This window comes from Protopterus annectens, chromosome 5.part0 (genome assembly GCF_019279795.1).
Source record: "Protopterus annectens isolate FY-2018-M chromosome 5.part0, PAN1.0, whole genome shotgun sequence".
Classification (NCBI taxonomy): Eukaryota; Metazoa; Chordata; order Ceratodontiformes; family Protopteridae; genus Protopterus; species Protopterus annectens.
This window is the reverse complement of record NC_056735.1, coordinates 657,775,813-657,799,598: the sequence shown is the minus strand read 5'-3', so window position 1 is coordinate 657,799,598 and position 23,786 is coordinate 657,775,813. Positions and strand designations below refer to the sequence as shown.

Here is a 23,786-nt window from a genome sequence, read left to right as displayed (position 1 = left end):
GCCAAATCTTCCAATAACCTCACCGAACCACTCTAACCCTGACTCATGGGGAATTCTGTGTATAGATTTTTAATATCCAAAGTGACAAAAAAAAATAACTTGCTCATTGGATACACTCTGAAGTTTCTCAAGTAGATCCCAATGAATCTCTATGTGTAAAAAATTCAAGAACAACTTGAGTTTGTGGTCTACATATCTGGCCAACGGATAGGTAACAGACCTCTTTAGTAGCAACAATGGCACGAAGTGGTGGCTTTTCAATGGAAAAATGTAGTTTGGGAATTCCAAAAATCTTTGGAATAATGGGCCACTGGACTTTCAAAAACTTGTACATTGGTAAAGAAATGTTGTCAAACAATAACCACTCATCGAACTGAAAATTAATTGCCCTATAGGCCATGTTGATTTCATTTGCTGACATGATCCAGTAACCCAAATCATCCCGAAATAGAGAAGTCATTCTACCAATAACCAGACACCCGCCCTTGTCTGGCTTTATACATCTTATATTTTTGTTAAAACTGATATTTCAATCTCACCAAACAAGAAAGGGATGTTTGAGACTATCTATGCTTCTTCTGTTTAGCTAGTAAATTTCTGATCTCCCTTTCACATGATTTTTTTGAACATGTCAATCATGGGATGGAGGTGGGGAGGTTGCTACACTCTTCCGTTTAAAATCCATGCTGGAAATATCTATACCCATCTCACTGCAATATAACAAATGAAAATTCAGTTTTCTGCTGAATAGTTTGAGGTCCATAATTGTGTACTCAATATTCGCACATCCAGAGGGAATAAAAGCAAATCCTTTCAAAAATAATTTACGATAATTCGGGTTTACCTCAACACCAGAAAAAAACTGTAAATGTTAAAATTATGAAATGACGTAAAATAAAGAGTACTTTCTTTAAATGCTCCAAATTGTTTGCTTACCATCTCTTTTTACTTTTAACACTAATATCCATCGTAAACTGACATTCTGTAATACCTTTCTGCACTTTCAAAGTAACTGCCCTTTACATCAGAAAAAGGGTGTTGTTAAAAGTCAATTTACTCATTTATCTTGACTGACCTTTGATGATAACATTTCTATTAACAACTTTAACACTCTTAAGATGGTGTTTGTGAACACAGGATATCCCAATAAAATAACTGACCCTCTATCAATTAATTCTACAAGAAAGAGATGGTAAATATGCCCCTATCATCAGGAAAGATATTGAAGTTCATTGTGAAGATATCAGTAATATTAACACAGCAGCCATTAAAAGAGTTTGGCTAAGTGGATGAACTGTTACCTAATAATGGGGAACTTCGGGTTCAAATACCAGCACCAGATCCTCCTTCCAATTCTTTTGTCGCATTTAATAACATGGTTCTACATTATTCAGTGGATGCTTTAGATATTTATAACATCACTTCTAAAAACTGGTTTATACTTCACTGTGATGAGAACTTAAAATCTCTTTTTTGGTGATGCACCACATTTACCGGCCGAATTTGAAAAACACTCTTGAAAGAACTCTTAAGGGTTCGTACAATAGTTCATTAATGACTCAAGTGTGGGTGCTGTCATCAATGCCCTTATATTGAGACTGACTTCAACACTGCAATTTCTGAAAAGGTTACAAAGTGGATTATTAAAGGCAGGTACAATTGTATGACGGACAAGGTTGCATACATAGATAATTGTTTTATATGCCAAGCATTTTATATTGGAAAAACTAACAATAGCTTTAACAAAAAAAAAAAAAAAAAATTATCTGCATGTACACAACATTTCGAAGAATGATGACAGGAGTGCATTGGCAAAACACGCCTCTCACTGTCACAACTTCTCCGTGGTTATGTTTTGCATTTTGGAGAAAAATGACGTAGCAGCTTTCTCGGGAGAATAGCAAAATCAATTACTACATCATGAAATGCTTTGGCAATTGTGTATAGATGCTATGAACTTCCCAGCACTAAATGATGCCATTTCAATTACCAGTGAGTTGAAACGTAAGAGTATCAGAACTTTAAATAACTGTATGCTATATATTTTCTAAGTTGTTGACATCAAGTTCCTGGGTTTTGTTTGCATTTCTTTGTTCATCCTGTGAGACATCTACCATTGGATGAAAGCAGCAATACTGTATTCAAATTGGCAGGACTTATGACTGGCTCTCTGTTGTACTTTATTAGCATTTTCCATCTGATCAGTGTTTATGCTATAGGATTCCATTTGTTTGTTCACCGTGTGACAGGTTTACCATTGGACGAAAGTAGCAATTCTGTATTCTGACTGGCAGGAACTTATGATAGGGTCTCTGTTCATATTTTATTAGTATTTTCCATTTGACTGGTGTTTATTTCTCCAAACTGACTGGTCCTATTATAGGGGTGTGTGTCACTCTATGTATTTTTAGAGGTCACTTCCTCAGTTTTGTTCATGGTTCTGATGATGTCTTACTGAGGAAAGTGCTTAACCATGTTTACTTTTTTAAAGTGGATTTTTATTAATTTTCCATTTTTCACGTGCTAACTGGTCATTTTGTTATTTTGTTTCCATGTTAAGAACTTCAAGTCAGCCAGGTTAGCTGATCCAAGTGGCACTAGTGTTAGCTTTTCCAATGCAAAACTAAGATCACAAGGACAGGCCGCCAGTTTTCTTGAAGGCCTCTTGTGCAAAACCCCCTTTCAAAAACAGTGAGAAATAAAAAATGTATTGAAAGGAGGAATCAGGGGCAGACATGCTGAAATGATCGATAAATGAACTTTGATAGAGGACTAAGAAAGGCCATAGGATAGTAACTCACATAAATGTAAAATCAGAGAACAACTAGCCTGAATGTGTGCTGGTTATGTTGTTGGCATCAACTAGAGAACCTTTTCCACTTGCTAATATATGATTTTCGAGTAGCAGACTTTCTTGCCTCCATTAGTACCTGCCGCACATCCTCAGAAAATGGGTGCCTAGAAAGAAGTAAAACTCCATCTTCCAGGTTGATGTTGATGACTGATGTTGGGGTGTATCAAGCACGCATGTTCTTGTGCGAGTAGATCCAGTCTGTGAGGAAGCTTGTGGTAACTGCTCCTGTCCATTTCCAAAATAAGGAAGAACCATGGCTGCCTGGACCAGAAGGGAGTCGCCACAATGACCTTGGGGAATTCCTTCTGAATCTTCAGAAGTACCATGGATATTAGTGGAAAGGGCGGAAAAGCATACAGGAACATTCAAGTAAAAGAAAAGGCATCTGTCTTCTAGGCCTTCTTCCATGGAGTCCTTGAGGAGAATCTTGGTAACTGATTGTTCATAGACGAGACAAAGAGGTCTACTTGAAGAACTCCTCACAGATGGATCAAATATTGTAAGAACTCTTGATCTAGTTTGGATCCATGAGGTTTTGCCCTTGTTCTGCCCAGCTTGTCAGCCACACAGTTTTGCACTGACAGGATGTAGGATACCCACAGAGTGATACTGTGCTGTGAAGCTACATCCCAGGCTAACATGGCTAGTCTGCAGAGTGGGTACAGTTTAGTTTCCCCTTGTTGCTGACGTACAACATGACTGTGGTATTGTCTTTAACAACCTGAAGAAGCCCCAGAGACCACAGAAGGTTCAGAAAGTTGACTGCCTTGATCAGGGCAAGCATCTGTTTTATATATATGTGCTTGTGTCCGTCTTTAGTGTCTCACACACCTTGCACTTTTATCTCTTCTAAAACTGCTCCCCAAGCAAAGTTCAAGGCATTTGTGGTGGCTGACTGCTTTAGAAGAGGGAGGTAGAAGGGGAGACATGGCTTTAGGGATATCTGGTGTTTCCACCAAGTTTTTCCACCAAGTGATTTCCCTTTTGACAAACCCCAGCACTTGGATCTGAAAAGACAAGGGATGTTGTTGCAGGGACCAAAGAGATTTCAACTACTACTATATCTTTCTAGTGTGCAGTTTTGCTAGGGGTATCATCAGAATCACAAAAGTAATGAGACCAAAAATCCTGAGGTATTCTCTCACAGTGACCAAAGTCTGAGTGGAAAACCTTAGGAAAAAATCTAGATATTGATCTATTTTCTCCTGTGGAAGAAAAAGCTCTTCCAACTGTGGTGTCTAGTTAACATCTCAGAAACATAATCCTGTGAGGAGGAGTCACAAAAGTCTTCTGAATATTCTCTTGGAATCCCAGATTGTGCAAGAGATCTCTCAACCAAAAGAGAGATTCCTAACACTTTGAAGAAGACTCTGCAAAGATAAATAAGTTGTCTAAATACGGAAAAATGTGGCTAACCTGTGGTCTGCAATACGCTATATAACTGGAGCTAGATACTTTGTGAATGGGTAAGGGCAGAGAAAGTACAGTTGTGTACACTTACCATAAATGTAGATGTTCGAGTGTATTCATTGTTGCAGTCATCACATTTGGGTTATCCCTGCCAGGGTAGCCCTCGGCCGGCGCGAATACCAGAGCATTAGTATTTCTGCGTCAGCTGCTGTCACTTCTTCTGGCACACTTGAAAAAAGGAGGCCGTGCCCCTTTCATCACACTTTTTGATCACGTCTACAGCAGAGGGGCCATAATTTTATCCAAAATGCAATTTAAAATCTCATTTTTATCATCATCTGAGAGATTCTGAGAATGCAGCTAAGCAAACCTCCTGGAAGAAGTATCAGAGTCATACACACCCTGTATACAACTAGTGACCTGAACAACAGAAGAAATTAAATTATTTAAAGCAGATTTTTTGTCACAAGAAGAAACTGCAGATAAAACATTTCTCATAGTTTCAAAATTAGTCAGAACAAAGCAAGCCTGAACACGAGCCCGACAATTAAAAATTCTGAAAATCAGAGTTGACAAAGAATACACTTCCCTCATACTTAACAATAATCTTCCCATCCTTATCAGAAACAGTAATATTGAAATAAAGTAAGTGTTTAGGAGCAGGGTGATTAACTAAATCTATAGTATCTAGATCAGGTTTGGGAAGAGCATATAAAAACGTAAAAGACTGAGGAATTTTATACATCGTACCTACCTTTTAGTGGCAGCTGGCTAACCATCAGGAAAGTTGCAGGCACTAACACAAACATCTTCCAAAGCTGACAATATTTTCTAGGGGACTGAGAAATCTCAGTGTTCTCCCACTGAAAACACTGGCACATTACGGAAACAGACTCAAAGAGACACCATCCCCACCCCCAGGGAGAGTTAGAAACTGAGTTCTCCTTTGAGCCGGAATCAGAAATCTGAAGAGAAAAACCCTTTATCTATCCCTTCATCCTCCTGGCCAGATTCAGAATCTTTAAACTCTTCAGGAAAGGAGGCATTCCTTTTTGTTTTACCAGAGACTATTGTATAAACATGATTAACAGCTTGAATTAAACCCCAAGTCAAACCCATAAACTCCACCTGCCTAAGGAAATTTGAGGAATAGTAGATAAATGTTTACTTTTTAGTTTCTTTTTGACATAAAAATGGCACCAGTAGTATTATTACTGGCAGCAGCAGCTTCCTCAGTGATGGGCACAACATTCTGACAAAATATGGAAGCCTTCCCTATTCCCTCTCCCAAGACCGAGAAAAGGAGCTCTCCCTTGCCTACTGGGGGACCCCAACTGCCGCAGAGGACAAGGCTAACCCTGAGTCCAGAGTGGCTGTAGGTGCTACACCAGAGGGATCCCAGGGTAAAAAAATCAGTGGTCTGAGACACAACTAATGGCTGCAGCAGAGTCACCAACTTGCAGCTGAGGCAAATTTTTAGCTTGTTGTGATGGCAAAGACTGTTCACTTAACTTATTCTTTTTGTGGCTGGAAAATGGACTTAATATAAGACTGACAGATTCTTATATAGCCAAGCTGAAAATTGTGCCTCTTTCCCAGAAAAAACAAGAAGTAAATTCTGGTACAAAAGAAAGGTCTTTAAAAGTCACTTTTCACACACAGAAATACAGTAGAAAGCACTTCTACACACATTGCCAGCCCCACTTTACAAAGTAAAATAAACAATTTCTCACAGAAAAAAAAAAACTTTTAAACTGACAGAAAGAGAGAGTTCTCACATTTAAAAGTACAGTACAGTCTAGGCGCAGTCCATTAAGACAGAAACTCCTAGCTTTAAAATAACTCTCCTGAAAAGAAAAGTAATAATAATAAATAAAGAAAATAATGAATGGAAGATTTTCCCCCCATAGGGAACTTATCTGCCCAGCAAAGGGACAGAACAAGCTGACCATCAATCTTCAAAAGCCTCAGAGGAGCATACTCTTTGGTGACAAAGTTCAAAAGGGTTGGCACCCAAACTTGTTTTTTAGCCAACTCAGCTCGAGCTGCCAGAGAGTTTGGGCACATGAAAGGTGTCCTGAAGCTTTGGAAGGATATAACCTGGCTAGGTATATCCTTGGCAGGATATAATCCTATACAGCTAGAGCTATTACAGCAGTGATCAACATGATGAACTGCAGGTGGTAAACCAGTGCCAGTCTCCCACAAGCATGCATCATGTCCCAAATCCATAATCCTGGGAAATGCAATGATGGTTCTAAAAACAATTCATTACCTAGTAAAATATAACATTTCAGTCAGAAAAACACAAATTTTCCTCATACAAATAGATTTAGTGGAAGGTTTCCCCTAATAGACGTCTTATCTGCTCAGGTCAGAAGGATCACTGGCTGACCAAGAGTTCCACTGGTCTACCGAAGGAGCGCTCTTAGATTGTAAAAAAAAAAGCTCTCAGGATGTTTGTTCTTTAACTGCATTATATGGAGCTCCTGACAGTTAGAGCACTTGGAAGGTGCTCTTAAGCTTTGAAAGCTGCCCAGACAGAAGGGGCAGGACCAAAAAATAGCTTAGGCTACTGCAATAGTCTATATATTCAACATCTTACCTCAATTACATAAGTTCGAGTATGCTCATTCCTGCATTCCAAATCAATGAGATAGCTTTCTTGCAGGGAGCTAGTGTGACCATATGAGGCCAGATTTTCAAAGCTGTACCTTTTTCCAGTGGTCTAGGGTAACTCCCTTCCACTCTAAACTCAGTACATTGGAGGTTTAAGAGGGGCATTGTCTTATGCCATCTTCAAATCTTTCTTGCCCACTCTAGGCATGAAGCTTGCCTAAGGCACCAGAGCATGGATGGAGCAAAGAAAAATAGGGGATTACTCCCCATAACTAGAAGGCCTATTCATGATGCCCCAAATCTTCCTCTCCTGGAATTACACAAATTAAAGGAGGAAGGGGGCCTGGTAGGGAGATGACAGGGATGTCATCGGACAAGAAGGTGTAGACTGAGGACCAAGTCGCCACTTCTAAAAATTGACCGGGTACTAAGCCCTCTGAGCAGTGCTGTGGTGGCAGCTGTAGCTCTAGTTGAATAAGATTTTACAAGCCCTAGCACTGGCTTTCCAAATGAAGGATAAGAGCATATACAGTGTGCAAGCCATTTAGAGCATGGTTGCTCAAAGGGTCTCTCTCTCTCCATGAATTTTGCAAACTGGCACAATTAGTTAATTTTACGACTTCCTTAGATTTGTCCAAACAGAATCTCAATCACCTGCATGCACCTACATAATGCAGTGTCCCATCCCCTGCACCGTTCTGGAACTTAGGGAAAAAACAAAAGGTGGTCAATATATTCAGGTTCAAGGAAACATCAGTTGCAACTTCTGGCATGGATGAATTGTTGTTGCAAAGGGATACCTTATCCATTTGACAAATCAAAAATAATGCTTTGCACATCAATACTTGCAATTTGTGATCTCCCCAGAATTTGTCACAACCACTAATAACACTGTCTTTGAAGACAAATACCTGGGGGTTGGGGCTGAACCAGCTAGTTCAAAAGGAGGCTTGAGTTAACTTCTTTAACACACAGTTATGGTCTCATGGTGAGGTTATGTCCTTCCTGGATAGTCTAAGATCCAGGATCCTTTTTAAAAATTGTTTCACTGGCAACATAGATTATACGGGAGAATCCACAGCCTGAGATAGTGAAGTATGAAGCTTTAAATATCCATAGAATAGGCCTGTTTTGTACATGTCAAACATACAGTTCAGGACCAGTGACACTCTGGCTGCCTCATAATTCCAGCATCTTTTGTTTCAAGTCTATACCAGTGATCCCATCTACTCTAGATCTCATTTTATCCAAGTTCTGGTTCCTGGATAGGCAACAAAAGGAGAATCTGTTCCATTTTGATTTATTTGTGTTTGCTTTCCTAGCCTCTCCTCACAAAATTCAGCATATTATTAGAGAATATGTGCTTAGAAGGGGTCTACTATAGGTGCTCAAGTCGCATTAGCTCACAACACAATTCCCTGCTGGTACTCACTCGTACTGGCAAGTGACCTAACTCCCACCATCTTGATTCACATGCACAATCAGTAGACTAACTATCCTTCCCATAACCCTGACCCTAACCCTGAAAACAACTCCTGATTGCTCTCTAAACCTTAAATCTTCCCTTCCCTCCCTAACCCTAGCCCTCTAATCACCTCCACTCACTCACTAAACCTAAAATCCTCCTCTGTAATCTTAATCTCTCCTTAAACCTAAAATCCCCCTTTCCTCCCTAACCTTGCACTCTCAGTCACTCCCTAAAGCCAAAATTCCCCTCCCTAAATCTAAAGGCCTCCTTTCAATTTCATTTGCTCAATTAAAATTTCCACAAAGAGACCCTGAAACTATCTGACGTTTGGATTGGGCAGGCTCATAAAGTTGTTATCCCACCCGACAGTGTTCTCTGGGCTCCCTTTTGGACTCTTTCTCTATCACTAATTACCCTCCCTTCACTCAGCCCTCACTAGAGCAACCATTAAGTATAATGCCCCCTTTGGCAAGTATCTGTCCGAACATGTGCAACAACTGGGGGTCTATATTAGAATCTTGAAGGTTTAATGTTTCAAATCACTAAAGATCGAACTTTAGTGATCGAAACATTAAACCATCGAAATTCTAGTAGACCCTATTAAAAAAAAATAAATAAATAACTAAAGGGTGTTTAGGCAGGGGGAGCAAGCCTTCCTGTACCCCCCACACACCCCACTACTTAAATATACCAATTCCGAGATCGCACTTCAATGGAGTATGGTGCGGAAAGGGAAGATTTCCCTTTCCTACATTGTAGCTCGATCTCAGAGTTGGTATATTTAAGTAGCAGGGAGTGTGGGGGTGCAGGGGGCATGCCCCCTGCCTACACTCAGTTTTTTTTGGGGGGGGTTAAAATGTTTTTATTGGGGTTCAATTGTTTAATAGTTCGATGTATGCAGTTCGATGTTTATGCATTTGAACTATTAAACTTTCGAGATTATAATATAGACCCCAACAACTGGAATGCCCACAGAGGTACCTTACTAAATGGATACAAGGTTTGAACAATACATTCTACATGGAAGGACTCAAAGTCCTGTCATGATACTCGGTATTCTACAGACTGTTAAGAGGTGACCTGTGTCTGGCAAACAAGGCATCCTCCGACCCAATCCTGATGCATTCACTGCACATAAAGTCAAATGGCATCACAAATACTCAGTCTTTGTATATAAACCTCTTCTGCATTATCAACAGAACAGTTTGGAGGGACAGTTATAACTTGGGGAGTATACCACTGTTCTGGAACAGACTCCCCATCCACATAAAACAAAGCTCAGCCCTGTCCATATTCAAACACAAATTGGATCTATGGAGGAGAAATAGAACATTTACCCCAGAAGTACACTCTATACTACAAATGGACAGAAGCAGCACCTAAATGCTTTATCCCACGCATGGGCCCCCTCAAATTATCTATGGTACCACCCCAGTCTCTCTCACTAGGGATAATATATAATTATCGACCATGGGATGGATAAGGTCAATGTAACACCTACAGGACAGTTTAATTCAAGCACCAAAAGGGAACAACTGTCTAGGTTTAAAATGGCCTGCAAGGGCAGCTTGCCTATAACTTACCTATGAACCTATCACATGGAGGGTGTACCCAAAGGAGAGATCCTATGAGGGCGAGGCACAGGATAAGGTGCCCTTGGTAACCTTACAATACATGTGAGGAGAGGAGACATGACCCATTAAAGCTAGCTCACCTAGCTCAAAGTCTGGGGTATCAAAATCTGCTACAGGTAGAGGTTCTACCCTTCTCTTTTTGAAAAAGGACGCTTGACAACAAAAGGACCTCCAGAGCTGGCTGAAGATAAAGTCTGGAGTCAGATGGAATAAGAAATGTGAATACGTTTGGGAAGAGGATTGGGCTAAGGATCTTAGTCTTGACCAAGTCCAGTTAACAGTCACAAATTTGGTCACCACTGCTTTATGCTTCGATTTCTCTACAAGAACCTTCCTCTGGGTTTTGGTTTACTAGTGGGTGACTAAAACTTTCATTCAGTTTCCTGGCACCTCCTCTCATGAACTAAGATTTAGGGAATATCAACCTACCCCTCTCCCTGCTTAAAAACTGTGTGCTAGCAGCCAGGGCCATCAGAAAGACCTTAGCGTTGGTCAGTGTCTTAATGGTTTCAGTACAAGACATGCTAGAAGCAGAAATCCTGGCAGCTCGTGGAGCATTCACACCAAAGGTCTCAGTGAAATCCAACCGCAAAGCCAGGTACTGTGAAACTGTCTCACTGGGTTTGGTGTGGCAAGTCCTAGGAAAACTGCTACTATCTGTTAAGACAGTCCTCTGTTTCAAATTGCTTCTCCTCAATGTTGTTTTGCTGTGTGCTTGCACTTTGGAGGAATGTTCCCAGAGGCCTTGGCTGAAACAACAGTACAGGAACGTGTACATATCCTCTTAGAAGCAGTGTACCCCACAGACAGACTTGGGTCTCCCCTGATTTTCATGAGGGGAACCTAGCACAGTGTGGACAGACGTCTATGTTGTACTTTGGACAAAGGTAGAAATAGCAATGAATTTGAAGTCTTTACGGTTGATCTGTTTTCCACAATCAACAAAATTGCTATTTTTTAACACCACCATCACCAATATCAGATTTTTGAAACTATCACACATACTCTATGAATAAGGAAAAAGATTCCCCATTTAGGGTATTCATCCCTCTGCTGGAAGCAGGGCAAATTGCCTGACTGATGATGCTGAAACAGCATGCAACCATAATAATGCAGCAAGAAAGACCTGAATATGATGCCAGCTGATGCCAAATCTTATACCACCAACATCCTGATGCTGGAGTAGAAAGAAGTCAACTAAGGCTACTGGGGAAGGTATAGCTCTTGAACAGTACAATGAATATACAGTATTGTTTTAATACATTAGCAATGCATTCTTATTAACCCAAAGCATAAAGCAAGAATGCTTGATCCATTATTTTGTCATAAGTAAATGTGAATCTAAGAAACATTTAACATCTACTGTTATAGTACTTTTGTTGTATGATTTGTGTACTGTATCATGTTGTCATTTTGCTTCATATGCAAAAAATCTGCTGTCATTTGTTATACTACTATTGTATGATTTATGAATTTTCCATTATTGTTCATTTACCCGGTTAATAAAAAGACAAATAAAAAAAAATAAAAGGCAGCTGTATTTTTTTCCTGAAAGACTGAAAACAATGCCTCCAAATCACTCCTGTTACACACCTGGTCTACAGCAAACTTGTGAGAAAGAATTACCTGACTAGAAATCCATCACTGCTAGTAATCCCAACCTTGATGGCCATTTTAATCAAAACGACTATGGGATTAAGTCTGAACAGCCAAGGCCCAGACTGATGGTAAAAAAAAAAAAAAAAAAGGTAAACACTCAGACATTCTGAAAAATGCCAGTTAGACACTGACAAGACACACACAACAGACGCACCATGCACAGCAACAACATGCCAGTTACATTCACATGCACACACAACAGACATACCAGTCACATTCATGTATAGTCACATTCATTCATTCACACACAATCAAATTCATTCACACATAATCAGTTACATTCATTCATACATGCACACAAAGAGGAGCACTCAGGCTCAAACAGGAAGCCAATCAGTTTGCCCGTGTGCAGTAAAGGAGGACCCAAACTAGCCAGTGAACAAAAGAGTATGTGAAAGACAGGCAAAGATTTCTATTTTAACTACTGCAGTATCTTCTTCTTCTTTCGGCTTTTCCCGGTTAGGGGTTGCCACAGCGGATTACCTGTCCGCTCATGATTGTCAGTGGAGTTTTACGGTGTCGAGTTGCCAGCCCGGCACCCAACCTTCCACAGAAGGCACACACACACACACACACACACACACACACACACACACACACACGCACTCACTCCTAGGGACAATTTAGAGTGTCCAATCCACCTACAGCATGTCTTTGGGATGTGGGAGGAAACCAGAGCACCCGGAGGAAACCCACGCGACCACAGGGAGGACATGCGGACTCCGCACAAAAGGCACCCCAGCCGAGGATCGAACCAGAGAACCTCTTGCTGTGAGGCGGCAACGCTAACCGCTGCACCACCGTGGCCACCCTAAACAAATGCAGTATAAAGTAGTATATTAACATTTAATATCAAAACAGTGCAGTCAGATGTGAACAAGAGCAGACCTAAGCTGATACACTACACCAACAGAATAGCCCTAAAACAGAGAAAGTAAAGAAACTAGAGGTCTGCAGCAGTACTGTTGGGGAAAAAACAAGCAGCTACAGCATTGAATAATTTAATAAAACACAGTCTGGCTTTTGGGGAGTCTTCATACTGATAACTAGCTGCACAAGAAGCAGCAGACAGACAGACAACTATGGGAAAACACCACAAGCAGTACAAAATACTTATGTTGGCTACTGTTGCTCAAAACATGGCTAATAGTACAAATATTTCTGCTGTTTGTTTTGTCTTCCAGAAAGTCTTTCTCTCTGGCTTCGCAACCAAATAATAAGGGGGTGGGGGGGCTGCTACAGGCAATCCGAGAGACAAATACAAGCATATGTTAATGTAGTTCAGACTGCAAACTGAACTGACTTTTCATTAAAAGAAATGCACTGGATTAGGGCAAAGCTTTGTGGGCCAGTTTGAAATCATCATTGGGCTGTATCTGGCCCTCAGGCCGGGAGTTTGACACCACTAATTTAAAAGATGTTGTTTAAGGTATTGCTTTCCGGTTCTGAAATAGAGAATATCCACTATATGAATTTCAGAAACTTTATGCAAAAGAAGTGTTGCACAAGCTAATTAACGGCAATATGACTAATTTTCTTGATGCATTTCACTGTTTCACTTGTAAACAACCTACCTAAACTACAACTAACATCTACATAATGCTAACCCATAAATGCTTTTTGAAGGCCTCACAGCAGTTGCCTAGTGTAAACATTTTAATAATTTGTAACAACAAATTCACAACTGTGCATACTAATCACCTTTGGTTCAATAATAATGATGGAAAATGTGTAATAATACAATTTAAACAAGAGGCAATATGTATTCACAGTCTGCACTTGGCAGTACAATGTAAGAAAATGAAATTTAATGACAAATCTTGTTTGAAAGTTATTACATTAAAAAGATAAGCTACCTGCTGTGAAGTGGAATTTAGAGGCATCAGCTGCAGATTTGGAGATGTAGAAATTTCAGCAAGATGACAGTCTATTAAACAGAAAGTGAATTCTGACCAATTCTGGAGACATATCTGTGTGTACTTCCTACAAAAAAAAAAGAAGAAAAAAATAAATGCTTCAAAAGTCTCCAACAGAACTGTTTGAATTTCTGCTACTTAAATACTGCTCCGCACTTTAATATTTTGTGTATGAGATCATCTGGAAACCTGAAATTACCTTTTACTAGCTTTCAGTAAACACAAAATGATTTTGGTTTATTATGATTGTAAAGGCCATTCAGCACCTCCAAAAACTGCAATCAGATTATGAAGACAAGAAAAGACAAAAAAAAAAAAAAAACTGGTACCATAGGTCTCAACCTCTAACCTCCAGAATCAGGGACAAATCGACAAGTAATCAGGGACAAATGCCCAAATAAGTAAATTTTTTTTAAAAATATTAATACTATAAACTTTAAAACTTGACAGAATAAGGAAATGTGAATTAATGTGCATTTTCTACCCCTGCTCTTTTTCACTTTTATTCCTACTCTCCCCTTCTTCAATATACACTCAACCTTCCTTTCCTCACCTCTACACCTTCCACCCCCCAAACTTTCTCCACCTTAGAATCTGTTTACATCTAGAAAAATTAGACTTTCTACTATTCCTGTGAAAGTTTCTCCATAACTTTTCTACTTTCTCAACCAATGTATTTGTCTTTTATATCCCTTACAATTACTGATTGTGTCCCAATGTTATTTAATTCTAAACTCCCTTTTATCTCCTTATCTCTTCTTTTATGCTCCCCTGTACTATTTAATTCTAAACTCCCTTATAACTCCTTATTCTTCTTCCACTAACCCTTTCAGGAGATTGGTACATTTTTCATAACAAGTTTTAGCATGCAAAGCCCATCTTATACTTATATACACACCTGCTTACTTTATTTCCCTAATTCATATTTTTCTGTAAAACTGCCACTACACTTGCTTGCTCTTTTGAAAAAATTATGCTAAATGTAATATAAACATAAGCTGTCTGATCTGCACTTTCTGTACTTGTAAACTTTATACTAAATGCAAAAAAAGAAGTTATGTACTCACCATAAAGTTCCATCTGAGTAGGTAACTTCATTTGTCAGCAACCTGTGGGTTACGGATCCGATATGGATCTGAGCCGGCAGCATACCAAGCTAAAGATCAGAGCTCCAAGCTCCACCCCCTTACCCATACTACCCTGCAACCTCCTTCCAATCCTCAGATCGTGTTTGCCACCTGCACAAACAACAAAACAAACTAACAACCTGAGAAGACCTGACTCAGAGACAAAACAAAACTTGAGCATCTAAACCTCGAGTTCAGCTAAATAACTATTCAGGTTAGGGGGAAGGAGGGAGGGACGGTTGCTGACAAATGAAGTTACCTACTCAGATGGAATGTTATGGTGAGTACATAACTTCTTTATCTGAAGTAGTTAACTTCATTTGATCAGCAACCTGTGGGACAGAGTCCCCAGCTACCTGAAATCTTGGAAGGCCTTCAAGGAAGAATATTCCGGAGCACTGCAGAGCCAAAAGCAGCCCTTCCTCTAGACACCAAATCTAGCTTATAATGAGAAATAAAGGTGTGAGAGGACACCCAGGTAGCCGCTGAACAAATGTCATCCAGGGAAACTCTAGACCAGAATGCAGCAGACGTTGCCATAGAACGCATAGAATGAGCATGAACTCCCACTGGTTCTGGCAAGCCAGATTCTCTATATGCTAAGAGAATACAACTCGAAATCCATCTGGCAAGAGTCACTTTAGAAATCGGTTTCCCTAGAAAAGATTTTGCAAAGGAGACGAAAAGTTGGTCAGATTTATGAAGACAGCCATCCTGTGTTAATAAAAACGCAACTGTCTGTGAACATCCAGCAAATTAAGTTTATACTCCCCTTTGTTCTGATAACTGGGGAAAAAAAACGGCAAATTAATGGATTGATTAATGTTCATCTTGGAAGCAACTTTGGGAAGAAAAGAGGGATTTAGTCCTGAGAGATACCCTGTCCTTGTGAAATACAAGGTATGGAGGTTTGATAGAAAGAGCCTGATGCTCCGACACTCTCCTGGCTGAGGTAATGGCTACCAAAAAGGCAGTCTTCCATGACAAGAACTTCAGATCAATGGAAGCTGCCGGTTCAAATGGAGGTGCGACTCACGCCTGAAGAACCAAGGTCAGGTCCCACGGTGGGGATGAATTTCTAATAGGTCGTCTCAAAAGAAAGGTACCTTTTAGAAAGGCCTTACAAATTCTGGTAGCAGCGAGAGAAACAAAGTTGTCCCCAATATGGAAATAGGAAATAGCAGCCAGCTGAACCTTTACACAGTAGATGAACTGGCCCCCTGCTGAAAAACATGAGACAAGAATTCTAGAACCACTGGAATTGGAGCAGTAAAGGGATCCAAGTTCTTATGTGAAGCCAAAATGGAAAAACATTTTCATTTACTATTGTAAATCTTCCTGGTAGAGGGTTTATGCACCGCCACCAGAATGGACTTGACTAGGGGAAGAGATACTGGGAGTCCTGGCAACTAAGGGAACTGGATAAGCCAAGCTGAGAGCTTGAGCTCTTCCAGGTTCGGAGGGGCATTTCCGAGGGGTGAGAAATCAGATCCGGAATGGGTTCCAAGATACAGAGAGGAGCTATGAGATAAGACTGTAGGCAGGGGAGCCAGACTTGACAAGGCCAGAATGGGGCTATTAGGATAATCTTGCTCCCCAATCGACGAGCTTTCTGCAAAAATGTTGTCATCAGTGGAAGTGGTGGATACGTATTAAGAAGACCGGGCGGCCAAGCATGGACTATAGCGTCTCTGGGGGCTTCCCCTAAAGGAGGAATTAGAGTGAAAAACTCGCTGCACTTCACGTTGGAAGGCGATGCGAAGAGATCGCAGCAAGGCTGACCCCCACTTGAGGAAGATCTGTTCTGCTACGGAAGAATTCAGAGACCACTCGTAAGGGGAGAAGATAGTTCTGCTCAATTTGTCCGCCAGAATGTTGGACCAACCCGGAATGTGCGTCGCTAACAGGAAGCGGTTGGTGGAGATCGCCCATTCCCAAACTCTCATGGCTTCTCGGCAAAGAAGGTAAGACCTGGATCCCCCCTGCTTGTTGATATACCAGACCACCGACATATTGTCTGACTGGATCGCAATGGTCCCCGGAGGAAGGAAGGCATGAAGGGCCTTCAACACTAAAAGGACCGCCCTCATCTCCTGTACATTTATAGACAGAATGGCATCTGTCCGAGTCCACATGCCTTGGACAGTCCTGCCCGCACAATGCCCCCCCCACCCTAGGTGGGAGGCATCCGTGGTCACTGTGGCCTGGGGTAGGGGCAAAAGTTCATCCTTCCCAAAGGGCTCGGGATTGGAGCCACCACATGAGGGAGTTCCTGCAAACCCTGCTGAGGGGAATCGGCAAGTCTAGCTGATGGTGTAGAATGGACCACTGGACTTGCAAAGTCCACTGTAAAACCCTCATGTGCAAACGAGCGTAAGGGATCAAATTGATCGCTGCCGCCATGGACCCCAAAGCTCTCAGGACTGACTCTGCTGGGGTAGAAGGAGACTGAAGAAGAGCTAGTACATGCAGAGTCATGCTGTGAAGCCTGTCTGGCGTTAGGAAAGCCTTGACCTGAAGGGAATCTATCCTGGCCCCTATAACCTGAACAGGTTGGAGGAACGACTTCTTGACATTTATAGTGATCCCCAACTGGGATGATAAACGGAGAAAGAACTCCCTGGCTAGAGAGAGTAGATGCCTGTTGGGGGCGGTGAGGAGCCAGTCGTCTACGTACGGGAAGACCTGTATGCCCTGTAGCCTCAGGTGGGCCACTACAACTGCCAGGACCTTGGTGAACACCCTGGGGGCTGTGGTGAGACCGAAGGGTAGGACCCTGAACTGGTAATGACTGGCCCCTAGCCGAAAGCAGAAAAACCTCCTGGACCGTCTGTCCATAATTATATGGTAGTATGCATCCTTGAGGTCTATGGAGCACTTCCAGTCCTCCTCCTGAAAGAGGGGCAGGATGGATTGGAGCGTGACCATCCGGAATTTCTCCTTGGCAACGTAAAGGTTCACTGCTGACAGGTCGAGAATCGGCTTTAAGTCCCCCGTCTTTTTTGGCACCAGAAAGAACCTGGAGTAGATGCCTGATCCGGACTGGTCTGGGGGAACATGCTGGATGGCTCTTTTTTCTAACAGCTTTTCTATTTCCAAAGCCGCAGCCTCCCTTTCAGTGGGAGGGACATCTGGGAGGCGCCTTGAGTAAGGGGGGCTTGTTTATGAAGGGGAGTGAATAGCCTCTGGATATTATCTGAAGCACCTAGCGATCTGTCATGATGGACTCCCACTGAGCCAGGTGCCTCGAAAAACGCCCCCCAACTGCCTCCAAAGAGGAGCAGTAGGGCAACCCCTCAGGGCTGCTGCGTGGGTCGATCGGAAAAGGGTTCCCGTGACCCGAAGTTCTTCAGACCCCCTCTGCCTCTGGGCCGGCATCCACCTTGCCCCCCCTCTGCCTCTGGGGGAGAAGGAGTCCTGAGCGTTCCGGGCCTGCTGAGATTTTTGGAACCACATCTTCTTCTGCCCACGCTGGTTCCTGGAGAAGGACCTTTGAGGGGTAGAGAAGCGGATTCTGATGGCTAACAGCATTTTCCCGTCTTTCTCGCTCTGGACCAGCATCTCGCAGACGGTCTTCCCGAACAGGGTAGACCTGTCAAAGGGTACATTCGTGAAGGATGCCTTGAAAGGTTCCGAAAAATAGCAAAGGCACAGCCAGGCGTGACGCTTTAAGGCGATACCGGACCCTCTAGCGGCTCCTTCCGTGGCGTGGGAGAGTAGCCGCATAGACATATTAGACTCTGATTTCAGAGTGGCCATACAAGCCGAGAAAGTTCATTTATCCTCGGCCGACATGGACTCTGGGGGAGACTCAGCGTACTCTTTAACCAGGTCCCGCTGCAGTCTGACTAGATGGGCCAAGTAATTCAGCACCCTAATAGAGAAGGTAGCTGAAGCAAACATCCACTTTCCAATATGGTCCACTGCCCGAGACTCCTGCCCTGAGCTAGTTTCTTTTTGGTGGCTGCCGCCACCACCATGGCATCTACAGGGGAACCCTTGCTTCACGAAGCTTTGTCTGCAGAGGGGGCTCAGAAGCTTGTCGGGCCTCCTGGGAATCGGCTCTACAGTGTCCGGTTCCTACCACGCCCTGGTAGTAATCAGGTCGGGCGGGGGGGACACCTAAGAGGTAGATGGGCCTGTGTTGAAGGCCTCCAGGAATACCGACTCGTCCGAGGAAGATTTTTTGGCAGACCCCCCCCCCCTTTGGCAGAGCATTTCCATAATGTCTCCGAAGGAGACGTCGTCGTGGGGTGACTTGGGAGAACCTTCCCCTTCCTCCAAATCGGTATCCTCGGTGAGGGACTCAGGGGAGCCCAAGTGCCTCCTTTTGCACAGGTGTTTGTGAGGAATCTCCTTGGGGGGACTGTCCGAGGGGGGGGTTCACCAACGGATTCATGTTCCTCCAGGGTAACTGGCTGGGGCGTCAATGACACAGGCTGTCCCTGGGACTGGATGATGGAGGACAAACCGTGCTGAGCGGGGGCGGATCTTGAGGAAAGAGTGAGGGGTCTCGATCCTCTAGAGAGAACCCTCTCCACAACGTCGAGTGCTGATGGTGGAACCGGCCTCTCTAAGACAGGTGGCCGGCACCCTTGGATCAGACGAATGGATCGGAGTTGGAGCCGAAGTGCTCGGATCCGAGTGGACAGTGTGCACCTACCGCAAAGGAGCCGAAGACACACTCGCCCCCTCATAACCGATGCCCGCCTCTCGGCTCCGAGAGCTCGGATCCGAAAAGGGATCCGATAAGCTCGAGGGCATGACCGGCGTCGAGGTAGCAATAATCATCGGCGCTGACTCCCTGACTCCAAGGCTCCTCGAATCCGAAGACTCTGAAACCCGGTAGTGGATCGGAGAAGGAGATATTGGGGCAAACAGTGGAGCTGAACTCCCCTCGGGGGGGGGGCAGCAACACTCCCATCTGCAGCTGAGTTTGCAGGAAGCGACGTATCATCCGGTCCATATCTGCCTCAGACAGGCTACGAGTAGATCTGGAAGAGGCCACCGAAGCCGGCTGGAAGGGCCGATGTGACGACCTCGAAGGTGGTCGGGCCTCCTCCTCCTGCTCCGGAGAGAAGCATGGGGAACGAGGCTTGGTAATCTTTAATGGAGAGGAGAGAAACTTAGCTGGAGGGGCTGAGGGGTCCAATTCGGCCCACCATTTGTAGCTTCTCTCTCTCTCTTTCTCTCTCTCCCTTCTCTCTTTTCTGTCCTTTTTTCCCTCTCGCTCTCCCTGGGAAGAGGTGAGAGGGTGAGTCCCAGCCAGGGGAGGAGGGCCAGATGGTTGGGCAACTGCAGCAGCAGTTGTCGCTACAGAGGGAGAAGAGGAAGAAGAAGCTGATTCCGCGGGTAGAAGACCCGCCAAAATCAGCTTGTTCTTCCTATCTCGCAAGGCCCGGGGGTTAAAAGCTGCACAGACCTGGCAGCCTGAGGAAAGGTGAGACATCCCCAAGAAAGAACGCACTGAGTGTGACCATCCGCTGGTGACAGGTTATGGCCACACTCAGTACATTTAAAAAAAATTAGTTTTACACACACACACACACACACAAGGATAAGAGAGGGATAGATTAGTTAAGAATAGGACTAATATATCAAAAAAGATATAGAAAATACTACACACACACCACTATACTACCCAAATATTTTAAGAAATATTTTAAGATGATTACTAGAAAAAGTTGCATTCTCCTGGAGCTCGAAAAATCCCGTGCTTGGCAAAGCCACGGCAAACGAGATCTGAGGATTGGAAGGAGGTTGCAGGGTAGTACGGGTAAGGGGGTGGAGCTTGGAGCTCGGATCTTTAGCTTGGTATGCTGCCGGCTCGGATCCGTAACCCACAGGTTGCTGATCAATTTAAGTTAACACTTCAGATCTTATGTTTGTTCGCATCTTTGCAATATTTTTCTACTGGAGTTTTTCTCCCTAGGCCTCCACTGAAAATGGATTTCTGACCCAGTTGGATTTTCCCAGTTACCAAATGTCAAATAAATAAATAAATACATAAAAGAAGTTTATAACTCTAACAACTGTCATTATTTAAATAAGATCTATAGCCTTTTCTACCAAAATTGTCAGTTTTAGGAGGGCAGTGCAAGACAAAGCAAACTTTTGAGCGAAAGTCAAGGACAACTGAAAAGTAATGACTGCTACCGACCAGTGGTTTCAGAAGACCCATAGGAATAACACTAGGCAAGTAATCATGCGCACCATAAAATGTCAGCCCATGTACACCTTTAAGCAGAACAAACTTAAAAAGTTTTTCCACCCTTGTCAGGCACTTGATAATATGTAACCTCTCAAATTAAGCAGGGTCTTTTGTAATGACCCTGGTGCAAATTTGTGTAGCCAAAGTAGTACTTTGACCTGCATTGGCAACTTATTCCTCAAGCTGGGAATATGCTATGTTAGAAACCTATCCCTCCAGCAAGCCTTGTTGATGGTTTGGTGTACATTTAAGTTCCTAGTGTGAGTGTTTGTAGACACATTGGGTTTTGTGTTTTGTGAAGAAACTGAAGGTCAAACATGACTTCAAGGCTGAAAAAAGATTGATATGGGATATCCTGAAGCAGCTGGCAGGTAAGGTTACTGAGTATAAGGAAAGCTGAAGGATTTAAGAGCTTTAATTTTCTTGGTTGGAAAAATCTTTGTGCTTTTCTAGCTGATCAATATGCTTGAATTTGTACATACCAAAGGGGGCATTGTATTTGATGAGGGAAGAATACGGTGACAGGATGTCACCTCAAGCAGATTAGCAAATGTGTTACCTTCTCTAACACAAAATTAAGATCTCAAAGATAGGCCAGCTGTTTTCTTTGAGGTCTTTATGCAAAACCTCCTTCATGAACATTTTGACATGAGACTGCATCCTAAGAGGAGGATAAATAGGCAGACATGCTGAAATGGCTGATACATGAACCTTGACAAGAGGAATAAGAAAGGCCACAGGAAAGTAACTATGTTGCTCTAAAACAAACATTGTAAAACCTGAGAACAACTAGCCCTGAATGGGTGCTCATTACTTTGTTGGCACTAACTAGAAAACCTTTTCTGTTTTCTAATACAGGAATTTTCTAGTAGCAGGCCTTCTTGGCTCTATTAGAACCTGCTGCACATCCTCAGAAAACAGGAGCATATAAGGATTTAAGACCCTGTCATCCAGGCAGTCAAACTGATGATGACTAATGCTGGGGTGTATTAAACAACTCTGATCTTGTGTGAGCAAATCCAGTCTGTAAAGAAACTTTGTGGTAATTGCCAGTGTCCATTTCCAAAAGAAGGGAGAACCATGGTTGCCTGGGCCAGAAGGGAGTCACCACAATGATCTTGGGGAATTCCTTCTGAATCTTCAGAAGTACCCTGGACATTAGTGGAAAGGGTGGAAAGGCATACAAAAACATTCCTGTCCAAAGAAAAGAAAAGGCATTTGTTTTCCAGGTCTTGCATGGACTCCTGTAACAGAATCTTGGCAGTTGATTGTTCAGAGAGAAGGCAAAGAGGCCTACTTGAACTCCCCATAGATGGATCAAATCTTTGAAGATTCCCTGATCTAGTTTCCATTAATGAGGGTCTGCAATGGCCCTGCTTGGTTTGCCTGCCACAAACTTTTGCTCTGATGGAATGTAGGATGCCTGCATAATGAAACTGTGCTGTGATGGTATACCCCAAGCTAAAACAGCTAGCCCGTAAAGAAGGTACAACCTGGCTTCCTCTTGCTTGTTGATGTACCACATGACTGTGGTATTGTCTGTAACCACTTGAAGAGGTCCCAGGGACCAAAGATAGTTCAGAGAGTTGGGTGCCTTGATCAGGCAAGAATTTCCTTGATATCTGTGTACTTGCATAAATCTATAGTGTCTCACATCCCCTGCACTTTTATCCCTCCTGAAAATACTCCCTGAGCAAAGTCCAAAGTGTCTGTGGTGACTGCTTTGCAACAGGGAGGAAGCAGGGGAGACCTGGATTTAAGAATATCTGTTGTCTCCAACAAAAGATTTCTTTTCTGACAAACCCCAGCATTAGGATTTGAAAAGATAAAGGGTACTGATTCTAAGACCAAAGAGATTTCAGATATCACTGTATCTTTCTCATGTGGAGTCTTGCCAGAGGTATCATGAGAATCACAGATGCCGTGAGACCCAAATCCTGAGGTATTCCCTCGCAGTGTAATCTGAGTGAAAAAAATTAGAACTACATCTAAATATGGATCTATTTTATTTTCTATGGAAGAAAGGCTCCTTGAAATCGGGTGTCTAGTTAATATCCCAGGAACACAACCCTGTGTGAGGGAGTCAAAAAAGATTTTTGAATGTTCTTTTAGAATCCCAGCTTGTTTAAGAGAGATCTCACCCAACACAGAGTTTCCTGACACTTTGAAAAAGATTCTGCAAAGTTAAGAAAGTCATCTAAATATGGAAAAATGTGGATACCCTGTAGCCTGCAATGAGCTATAACTGGAGTGAGACACTTTGTGAATACAATGGATAGTCCAAAGGGTAAGGCAAAGAATTGATAATGTGATCCAGACACACAAAACGTTAAGAAGCATCTGAAGTTCTGCATGAATAGGGATGTGATAAGCATCTTTTAAGTCTAGTGTTACCAGGAAACTTGAAAGAGGAAGTAAAGGTAACACGTTGTAAAGTGGACATAATTCTGGATTTGGGCATTATCACAAACAGGTTAAGAAGGAAAGAAAGACATGGAACTGGACTTTAAAAACCTTTCCCCATCTGGGAAGGAGGAACTGGTTCTATCACTTCTTGGGACAGCATGTTTTGAAAAACAGGTGGAAATAAAAAGTCTAATCTGGATGATGAGGAATTTCCTCCCACTGCCATCTGTAATCTTGATGAATGATTTTTCTGAACCCATTTGTCTGAAACAATCTGTTGCCAAAGAGAAAAACATGGAGATTCAGGCTTTCTAGAAAAAAAAGGGGGTCAGTGTGGGTGCAAGATGGAACGTCTTTTGAATAGTCATTCAGACTTGTTGGTCTGTCCTTGGTTTTCGAGGTTTGAGACTTCATTTTGGAGCTTCCTTGCCATTTCTTCTTAAACATATGTTTACCTGGATTCTGGTGAGGCTGTTTATTCT

At 42.6% G+C, this 23,786-nt stretch overlaps 1 protein-coding gene across 2 annotated transcripts in view; it reads right to left on the bottom strand.

Moving 5' to 3' along the window:
• Positions 1 to 23,786, bottom strand: part of TRAPPC10 (trafficking protein particle complex subunit 10) — a 2,525,275-nt gene that overhangs the window by 290,480 nt on the left and 2,211,009 nt on the right. For both annotated transcript variants that reach the window (XM_044072500.1, XM_044072501.1), the window contains exon 19: positions 13,501 to 13,627. In XM_044072500.1, the coding sequence (XP_043928435.1) occupies positions 13,501 to 13,627 (127 nt within the window). The remainder of the gene's footprint in view (positions 1 to 13,500; positions 13,628 to 23,786) is intronic.